The following is a 10,934-nucleotide window of genomic DNA, read 5'->3' as shown; positions in this document are numbered from 1 at the left end:
ATTACGGCCACATGAGATCCTGAACTCAAATCAAACGGTGCCAGTCACTTCCAGAGCTTGGGAACTCCCACCGTCAAACACACTATATGTGCCTGGCCTCAGCGTGACATCTTAGCAGACAGTATCATCCAGGACTTCAAGATATCTGATTTTGATCACCAGCTCTCACTCAAGACTCACAAGCGAGATGGGAGAAGTGAAGACCCTCTATTTCCCCATACTTCAGCACTAGAATTTTCAACTTGTGATTAACCATGAAGGCTACTGGATGTCACTGGTGCTCCACGGACCTCCAGGCTACCCTTGCAATCTCCTTCCCATCCCAATGGAAAGGCTCCAGGAAACAATGCACAAATACCTGGAGACCAGAGATGAAGGGTTGAAAGAAAAAGATCCTGGAGGAGTCAAATACTGAAAGGCAAATCTGGGAGAGGGTAGAAAGATGCAAATGGCACCTAGACAGGTGCTGGTAAACAGAATACAAATGGGACAATGCAAAAAGCAAGCAACAAAGTGATTCAACAGCACCAGTGAGTGTTGTAGGGGGAGAAATTATGTTAAGAAAACCAAAGAAATTCATTCTAATAAGGAAAACAAGGAGTGAAAGTCTTAGTCTTCTCTACTCCACTTTTAAATGCTCTGCTAGGAAGGAGGGCTTCCCCTGTGTTTGACTGTGTGGGAAAATCTTCATAGTAATTACAGCCAGTGCATAAATGCCTGTACTGTCCTGCTCTTCTGCCCTAACTCTGTGCTGCAAGGACCAAACTTAATCTTTTGCTTATCAGTCTCTGCAAGTTCAGGTACTAGTACTCAGTGTTATTATTTCCCAATTCAGAAAAAAAACTGTAACACACAGAGAATTCTACGTCTAAACAGTCATTAAAACCACATTACTTACTTCCACATAGACAATCCACTAGTCCTCAGTTGCAAGAGCACTTGACTACCACTGACCTCAGCTTGAGATAAATCTTATCAGTGAAGTATTTTTGAACTTGCATGAAAAAACAGCATTTACCAGAAAGCAGATAGAACCAGCTCCAATCTGACATTTTGTCTTCTGCAAGTAGCTAAAAGAGCATCCATGTGTGCAAATTCACTTAGAGAGCTCTTCCCACCAGTGCCCACACATACATGGAATTTAGGGGAAAGAAAAAAATCCAAATACTGGCTTTATTTGTACGTTTTACCTGTTCAATTCTATGAAAACTGTGAATGATGATGCAAATGCCATCTGCTGCTAATATGCATGACACATACATTCAGACACAGGAATGAAATGAGAGCAAACAACATTTCAGAGAGAACTTCTGCTCGGACTGTTCCAAGGCACCCGTTCCATAGCATTGAGGCAAACTTCTCTTGCACAGTAGCTTTCTCAAGTATACATGGAATTTATTTTACAAAGACATATCTTCAATATTTATACCTTTTAGGGTAGCAAGGTAAGTTTTCAGGAGTTTTTCAGATTTTGAGTATCATACTTGCTTCCAGCTTAACTAGCATTGCAAAATTTCAGCAGGTTTTCACCTTCAGCCCCAAACTTTACCCAAAGCAAACCCACAAAGAAACAGCAAAGCTGTAGGCAGAGACAGTCATGCAAGAAGAAACAGACAGATAGCTAATGATTTACTCCTTCCTTTGGTCTAAAAATGTTACCAGGGACAATCAGGAGCAGCATAATTCACATATTGAACCAGTCTGACAAAAATGTAAGAGATGCAATTGTCAGAATACTTAAAAAGGAAAAATGTATCAATCAAGGCTGTCAGACTAAACAGTATTAAATAGGATTGGATCAGAAATGCACATGATCTCTTCCCCAGCTGAACGAGGTTCCAAGACTGGTATTTGCCACCACAAACCAGGTAATTATTAATTCAGTTTCAAACAAATAAACAAAAGCCTAAATAGCCCTCAAATAGCTACGCTTTTGTTTGTTTTAACTGTCTCTGGGTTGTATTGCTTTGATCTAAGAAGCAGCACCTCCCATAACACAGACTTCACCTCTTTTTCCAGGCAATTAAAGGAATTACCAGACATCTGGATTTAACATATCAAATTAGGCCTTTACAAGAACTCAGGCCAATCAGATCATTTTCATTGATGTCTACAATTATCCTAATTCTTTGATGGCCTTCTTGTTCCAACAGAACCATGGGTTTTGAATCAATGCCCACACATGTGAGTGACACCTTTTCTATTAAACTCTTAACTGTTGACAGGAATTATTTACACATGCCTGGCAATAAAACTTAGGAGAGTGACAGTTAACCCATTCATTGTTGTGTGGAAATTACTGATGCTGCCACCACAGCAACATTCCAGCCACCTTTCTGTATCATCTCTTATTGTACAAGTGAGGATGTAAAAAATGACATCCCAGAGGATTCTACGTAGAGGGGAAATCAGTCATTAGGAATAAGGATAAAGCACAGGAGAAGAAGGGAAAGTGAAAGCAAAGGGAAAACAACTCTGGATTAAAAAGGGAGTAACTAGGTCCTCTCAGTTCCATGGAAATTATCTTTGCTATACGTCTACAGATAAATGACACTTGAACAATGATCCTGCTCTGTTTATTCCAGACTGGATTCAGATTATGCTTTTGATTATTTTTCAAGGGTTTGTTTTTTGGTTTTCTTTTTTTTGCATTATGAAAGTATTCTCTTCCTCTTCTGCAATGTTTGAAAGTGCACAGCGTGGACAATCTGTTATGCCTTCTCTGGACTGATTCATCAAACCACTCTTCCTTCTAAACCTTCAAATTTCTTAAGTATGTATTTAACATATATCCTCTATCTCTTCAGATGGCAGGATTTTCAGTGCTGGCGTACAACACACAGTTTCTGGGAAATGGCTCAAAACCAACTAACACCTTATTCTCTTGATGCTTTGAAAGTACCCCTCATTACCACAATACCCAAATTCCACATGATTATCTCAACAAAATCTCCAGAGGTCAAGACATGCAGCTAAACTCTGTGGATGGGGAGTCACAACACAGAAAAATGAAGCATTCTGAAACAGAAAATGAACCTTTAGCGAAAGATGGACAGTTCACATTGCATTAACAAGCAGTAACATAAAAAGAGGATGCATACAAAAGGTTATGACACAGAAGGTCCAAGCTCAGGATCAGATGGAATGTGCACTGGTGTGAAGAACTATTTTTTCCCTATTTGAGTTGCAGGTTCACACTATGTTGGGACTGGATCATCTTTTCCTCTACACACGACACATGCGAAGCCGTGGATTTGCTGATGGCCCTTACTGACAATACTTTGGAAGGCTCTCACAACTGACCAGTAACATCACTGTGCTGTCAGACTCAGCACTGAAGGGACAGAGAGTTCAGTTTTCCCTTTTCACTACAACAGCTATTTCCCACTGCCTGAATTTTGGAATGCTTTATCAACAATCCACATTACCTTTCCAGGCAGGTCAGATTCTCTACCTACTCCAGCCTTTTTACATATCCATGGACTTTTCCCACTCATTGGCAGCAGTGTTCTTTTGCAAGGGCAACATTTCACTTAATACATCAAAAACCACTTCAATAAAGGCATTCCTAATAATACAGTGAGTGGGGGCCCTGTAGACTTATTTTAATACTGATAAGTTATTTTTTAGTGCAGACGTGTATTATCTTTTCCTTGCAGAAAAATAAGGAAACTGGACAAACTGTTTTGTCTTTCTCAACACCATGTTGTTGCTACCCACACTAAACACAATTAATACTAACAATATCCAAAGAAAACAGATACAGAGAAGGAGTTTTCTAGAGAAGGAGTTTTCTAGAACCAAGAATAATGAGCAGCAGCCAATTCAGCCTTTGAGTTTATAGCTAGGACTAATGCCAACTGTTACAGAAAGGACAGATCTGTGAAAAAGCTCTTCATGACAAGGATAGTTCAAGGACTTGAGACTCAGAAATTGGAAAAAGCTTGATGAATAGAAGAAGGGAGGACTCTGTAAACAGGATGAAGAGACCTGCAGTAGGTAAAGGGACTATCTTCCTCCAGAATATCCCTAGCAATTGTCCAATTAACACAGAAAACTCCATCAGACACTGCTCCTTTTGTGCATGAACTGACCCCCTTCACAACTGTGAAGAAGACTGGAAAAAGTAACAAAAAGTTTTAGAGTTGCACATGGTATTAAGAGCAAGGCAACCCCATAAGCACCCTATTCATCATAATCCATCTTAACTTTTCCTGGATGTCAAAGAAATAAGTTCTCTAAAGTTAAGCTCTCTCTCTCTCTCTGTGTGTGTGTGTTAATGCATGCACATACACAATCTACACATATTACAATTTTACTTCAGCACCTCTGTTAGCCCTTCCTGATGGTTTACTAACACTTGTATCCAAGCTCAAGGAAAGACAAAACCAACTCCTTTACACATTTTCATTTCAGACACCCTCCAAATTGTCTACTTACCCATCTCAAAATTATACTCTTCATGGACTTGGTAGCAGCTTACAATATACACTGCACACTGTGCCATTTGCAAGTGAAGATCCAGAAAGAAGCATCTCAGACATACAGACAAGGCATAAATCACCTCATTTCTGGCCTTCTTAGAGCCATGACAAATGAAAAAAAAAAACCCTTCACCTGCAGAATCCACTCAAAAAGAAAAACATGAGTGGGAAGGCTTCATTTTATACTTTTCCCTTCTATAAAATGCATCTCTAAGTCTTATGTTACCTTATGTCCCATTCTAAGCACACACCCAGAACAACCTCTGGTGGTAAAATAAATATTACTAACAAAAAAACTCAATTTCTCATCTGAAATTCACAACGGGAAAACAAGCTTCTTGTTTCAGACTGCATGATATAGTACTTTATAGCCAAAGCCCTTTCCTGAAACAAACTGAAACATTATTCCCACAACAGGATCTTTTCTTCACTCTGAAAAAAACTTCCCAGATTTACCATGAAATCCCACCAGAACTCAACACAATGTGTGCCTGGAATAACAGCACACCATTTCTGCTATGAAAATAAATGAAACCACATATTCCTACTCCATCAGGCAAAAAGTTCTTCCAGGACAAGCTGTACAAGATGTCCAGGCTCACACACTGAGCACACTGGACAGTAGGTATTTAAGTGCTGTTATGTTCTCTGCACTTTAGTCTCTTGAGTTTATGTATACAAATCAAGGTTTGGGAAAGGAAGACGTAATCCAGCTGACTATTGACAGGCTTCACTGCTGACAGCTTAATCCAATCATTATCTCTCAGTAAAATTAATTTTGTTAAGCAATTTTTTAACATTTAAACCAGCTCCTATTAAATGTATTTTTACATGCACACACACACGCACACACACACATATTTAGTATATACCCCAACAGACAATGCAACAGACAACACAAATAAAGAGTTCCATAGCAATCACCGCTCAAGAAATGAAGAAGCAATTATTTGCTAAAGGGAACATGCTCAGGGAAAATTCTTAACTACCCTACTTCTAATGAGGTTTTTCAGGCAGCGGGAAAAGACAAATGGTTTTCCAACATCTATCATAAGTTATTTTGGAATGGTACATTAGTTTCTCCCATTTTAACGGGAATTACTCATTAATTACACACCACCTTAAGATCATATGCATCTAAAAGGCATCATTACTGAAACAGAAAGTCATTGGTTACCTCTATTAAAGTGTGAAAAATGTCGAAGTTAAAAAGCCAAAGACCTTTGTACTAATTTCCTATTCATGATTTTTTTTTTCAAAGGAGTCTGGACTAGTTAGGCTATTTTTTTAGAAGTTTTTTTTTTCCATTCTACTTGACCATAACTCTTTTTGTCCCTCTGATCCAACAGCTAGAGCTGGAGTCTACATTTTTGCCTGTGGCAAAGCTCTTGCTGAAATCGATGGCAATCCTGTGAGTGCAGTCTGCAGGTTCAGGCTCTACAAGGCTTCAGTGCTTAAAACAGAACTCTCAGCATTGCAAAGACTGACATAATTGATTTGAGTTAACTCTACACAATGCTGGCTTCAAAACCAATTCAGAAAGTACAGCTATGCAAACTGCCTAAATTAAATATAAATTACAACTTCTAACAATGGCAGTTCTATTTCTATTAGGGTACTACAAAAACTGAGGACTGCTTTTCTGCATGCTCGTTTTATTTGATGTCACATTTTATATTTGCAGTGAATGATCAAGCCAGTAAGTGAGGCAACAAGGGCATCCAGTGGCAACTCTCTGTGTAAAGGCTTGATGTGTGAAGTGGTATCAGTCAAAGACACACTTCCAGTACTTTTGAAGAACATGTGGACACTACAGGACGCTACAGTACAGGAACATTACTATCTGCAAACAACAGCACTGCTACTTAAGAAAAAGAGATAGACAGTCGTAGAGCTATCTTGTGACACCTCTTTCTAAGGATACAGAAGAACATTAGGGAGCACAACAGACATAGTCCAAAACATCTGCTATTTTTTTGCTATTATTAAAATGCCAGTGCATCCCATCTCCAAGCCCACAGTATGACAACATCTTCATTACAGATTTACTCAGATGTTCTCAGAACTCATTCTTTTACAAGAAAATCCTTCTGGACTGAAATTCAGACAACTAGATCTAGTCTGGAAAGGCAACCACGAACAGTGTTTACTTTGGGCATTATGAGAGAAGAAAAAAAAAAAAAAGAAAAAAGAGATTTGAATTCCATTTCCCCTACTTCCATCGCAATGCACTTCACAGTATTAGGCCCACAACAAAATATCATTAATTGCCTTCTGCTCTTCTGGTGACGTTCCCTTGGCTTTTAAAGCTGAAGGTTCTCAGTGCAGCAATGAAACTCCTGTTGCATTAGTCCCTTTCTGATTGAAATAAAAAGCAAGACCGCTACAGAAAGATCTGTGGCATCCACTAGAAATTGTTGCATGGTTAACATTCTCTTCCGTGACCTTTCCATCCCAGAGTACCAGCACATTCCCTACATCATAAATTTAAAAGGGATTTATTGCCTTCATCCTTCCTCCTGTTCCTACCTTCAGAACAGGAATGAGAAACTATTTAAACAGCACAGCCCACAGCAACTTCCTCCAGTAACGCTTACCTTTGCATATATATGTAATATTCTCCCACGACCGATCTATTGTGCATTCTGAAAAATTCCTGTCTCCATTAAAATAATATCCTTCTTTACACTGATAGTACACTCTGCTCCATAGAGTGGTAGAGTTGTCCCACATCATTTCTGTGTGTGGAATCAGCAAAGGTTTGCCACAGTCTATTTCTGGAATAGAAAAAAACAGGCTTAAAAAAACCTAAAATGAAAAAAGGCAAAGCATATCGAAGCGTTTAAAGAAGAGAGATGAATTGTCCCAGAAAGTAACGCTTGACTTTTTCTCATTTCCTAGTCATTTATAGAAGCCAGACCAGCCCTTTAGAACCCAAATCGTGTGACTGGAGACTTTCTAGCAGGGTGGAGCATTTGTCCTTCAAGCTGAACCACAAAATAAAAGTGTCCTGTTTAGAAATGGCGAACAGGGATCTCTAAGCAAACTTTTACAAACGGATCCATAGTCCCACAACACTCTCATCTTCCACATACTATTTATTCCTTTATTTTACATATCATTAGTAACACTAGATATGAAAAACAACACAGGAACAAAGGAGTGACATGGAAGAACAGCTTCAAGAAGGTTGTGTTCCTTTGCCAGTGGATTTAGTTCAAGCTTTGGAAAAAAGAAAAGCTGCTACAGACAAGCAGAAAGAGCACTTTTGGGGGAAAATTTGATGGATTATTCAGACCACTTTAGAGATAATTAGAAAACTGTGGTAACACACTTATAAATTACTTCATTTGCTCAGTTGTTTTCAGGGGCTTCATTATAAAATTAGGGAACAAAAAAGAATAAAGAGTGAAGATCAAATCAATGGAAGAATATTATTTAGGGTTAAAACTCACTTTCAAATCCACAATGAACGTTACACCCCAGTAAGAGATTCTGCATCACTTCACTTTTAAGTAGTAAACAATGTAAGAATTAAAATCTTACCTTCACTAAAGCTGTTACGCAGAAAACTAGTGCCTTTAAAACTGTTTAATAAATAATCTTAAGCAATTCTACCCAAAAAAAGGAAAACAAAGTAAAAATACAAAGTTAACAGAATCACGATCGGTACAACCTTTAAAGGAAAAGTTAAACATAGGTACTGCAATGGGCAACACACCCACCTTCATGACAACCTTCCTTTTCATATTCCAGCATGTATGAATGTATGTACCTATTATAAATCATCAGAACAGGCTTTAGAATAACTAACACACATACAGAGAACATGCTTAACTTATAGAAGGACAGTATGTGATGAGATATAAAAATTACTACTGCTTAAGTCCAGCTATCTGCCCACAATCAGACTGAAAAGCAGAAATGCAGAAGTACACTTCCGTGTAATACAGTGAACCTTCTATTTAGACTGGTGACCCAGAATAGGAATATTAAAGAAGATTCTAAAAGTAGAGAGTGGTTGTAACATATACATTGCACATTCAAAAAAAAATCGATTGCAATGAACAGAAAAATTGGCCCTGCTGGATCAAGCTGAAGAAATATTAATCTCTTGTAAAAACTGAATAAAGACTGTAATTATCCTGAGGTCACATTAATTAATAATATGAGCTCAAATTAAAAATACACTAGGAATCCTGTTGGGCAAAATACTTTTTTTTTTTTTTAAATGTACCTTTGTGTTTCTTCTTACCAAGGAACTTGCTAGGCTACATTGCCACAAATCATAGTAACAAAAGGCATTTATGACTCAACAACAGTACATTTCATCAGTCAAACAGTTTGCAATTGGAAACTGTCCGAATATCGGAATTTTAACGGAACACTCACCGCTAATAGTGGTTCAATTTCTGAGTAGCAGCTTCAACCACAGAGTAGATACTGAGCTAGAAAAATGGCAGCAATGTAGGCTGCATTTTCACTTCATGGTAATCCCACTACTTGACATTCATTTGGATTTTGTCCATAGAATGTGAACTTTTAATAATTAATTGCAACTTCATAAGCAACGCAGATGAAATTTTAAAAAACCTATTTAACATACATCTTTTGTTTTGTCACCAAACTTCACATGCCAGAAGACTGTACAAACTGAATGCCCAAAGAGGATGTCTCTAACTGATAACTGCTATTTATTATGGTGGCTGAAACACTATCTATACTAAATAAATCTTTGATTTACCTTTGCACACCAAATCAATACCATCCCACTGTCCTTTGGCATTGCAGACTGCAGTCTGATTGCCACTTGCAATGAAGTAACCATGAACACAATTGTAAGTAACTTCACTTCCATATGTGGTCCCGCTTACTGATGCTGGACGTGCATTTAAAACAGAAGGTGGAACCCCACAGTCCACACCTACAGAGAGGAAGAAAAAGGAAGATAAACTTGTTAGTCAAGCAGCAGAAGTAATGACAGCTGCCCTCCCATGAGTATTTCTTTCATCATTACCAACTAAACCCTCTTCTCCTGTGGTAATCCAACAATCCCTCATGTCCCCTGCGACACCCTCACTGTGTCTGAGACTGCTACAGCTACCCCAGAGCTGCTTCCAAATAAAATTACTTCTTTTTGCCTTTCTCTCAGTATGGCGCAATAACTCTGTGACTCCCTCCTCAGACTAGCTGCTAGTATATAGAAAATGTCCTGGTTTTTTTTTTTTAATCTTTAAGATTCTCCTGCTTTTACAAAGTTGGCAAGCTGGCTCTATGCCATTTGCATTGAGCAAGTCAGAGGGGAGGGAGGCAGCTGAGCAGAAACTGCCTTTAGGAAGCAAAATTTTTAAAACTGCACAAGGACCAGTGAAATACAAAACGATAGGAAAGGTTGCAACATACAAGACAAAAGCTTCCTGTTAAAGCAAGGGGTTCAAGATGCATTGTAATAGTTGCTCTATTCACAAACACACTGAGTTGTCATTTACAAATGCATAAAACAAAGAAGTCAAGTAGCAGAAAAACGCAATTTGATACTATGTCTATTTTCTAAGGTAAGCTACCATCTAAAAGTCTTTCATGTTAACATGACCAAACACTCACATTCAACAGTTTAACTACTCCTCTTCACATACATGACATCTTCCCATTTTAAACCATCTGACAATTCGTTTAATACTCAAGGGAAGATATACTCTTCAAAGATACATTACATCTATATACTTGTATTTAAATAAAAAAGGGGATCTGCTCCACTGAGAGTACCCTGACATTAGGTCACACATCTTACAAAAAAAACCAAAACAAAACAAAACAAAAAGAACAACAAAAAAAACCTCCTAAATTACCATAGGAAGGAAGACAAAAGACAAACTTATTGATTTTGCAAAAAAAAAACCTGACTTGCTGGTTTTAAAAAAAGAGAAGTCCTAACTGAAATCCAGGAAAAGAGCTTGCGTTACAAAGAGGAAGTAAGTTTGTCATTTCAGATTTGTGGGCTGTTTCTTGGTGTTTGATATAGTTTATTTCAATTATCCATGAGAGATGAGCTCAGAAACTCCAATCTGGCCTACTGTTTGATTGTAGAAATTAAAAAAAATCACATGGAAAAGCAATAATTGAAAAACAGTAATAAAAACCAAATATGCCAACAACTCAAAACAACTGTAATTCCATGACCGCTGGAGACTTCAGGCACTTCCTTTTTGATTTCAAATTCATTGTCCTTTATTTATTTTTGGGGAAAGATGTTATTTCAATTGTTTTATTTTTGATGCTAGTAATTTAGCATTAAAATGTTTTACCTTCTCTTTCTTATGAATTTTCTGGTGATATTTAATATTTCACTTTTCCCAACCACACTGATTTAGCATCCTTATTCTAATTTATTCACTTCCCACAGACCCTCATCCAAATATTACATTTCTATCCACTCTCAAAGGAAAAAAA

General features: G+C 37.8%; 1 protein-coding gene across 1 annotated transcript in view; it reads right to left on the bottom strand.

Moving 5' to 3' along the window:
- Window positions 1-7,081: 7,081 nt before the first annotated feature.
- Window positions 7,082-10,934, bottom strand: part of LOC104470397 (sushi domain-containing protein 1-like) — a gene marked incomplete at both ends in the record, with an annotated part of 8,404 nt that continues 4,551 nt past the window's right edge. Inside the window, 2 exons of the mRNA XM_010085298.1 lie at window positions 7,082-7,261; window positions 9,229-9,408. Coding sequence (XP_010083600.1) covers window positions 7,082-7,261; window positions 9,229-9,408 — 360 coding nt within the window. The remainder of the gene's footprint in view (window positions 7,262-9,228; window positions 9,409-10,934) is intronic.

Source organism: Pterocles gutturalis, unplaced genomic scaffold (assembly GCF_000699245.1).
Source record: "Pterocles gutturalis isolate BGI_N339 unplaced genomic scaffold, ASM69924v1 scaffold49225, whole genome shotgun sequence".
In the NCBI taxonomy this organism is placed as follows: domain Eukaryota; kingdom Metazoa; phylum Chordata; class Aves; order Pterocliformes; family Pteroclidae; genus Pterocles; species Pterocles gutturalis.
The sequence above is the reverse complement of the archived record's forward strand: the minus strand, read 5'-3'. Positions and strand labels throughout refer to the sequence as shown.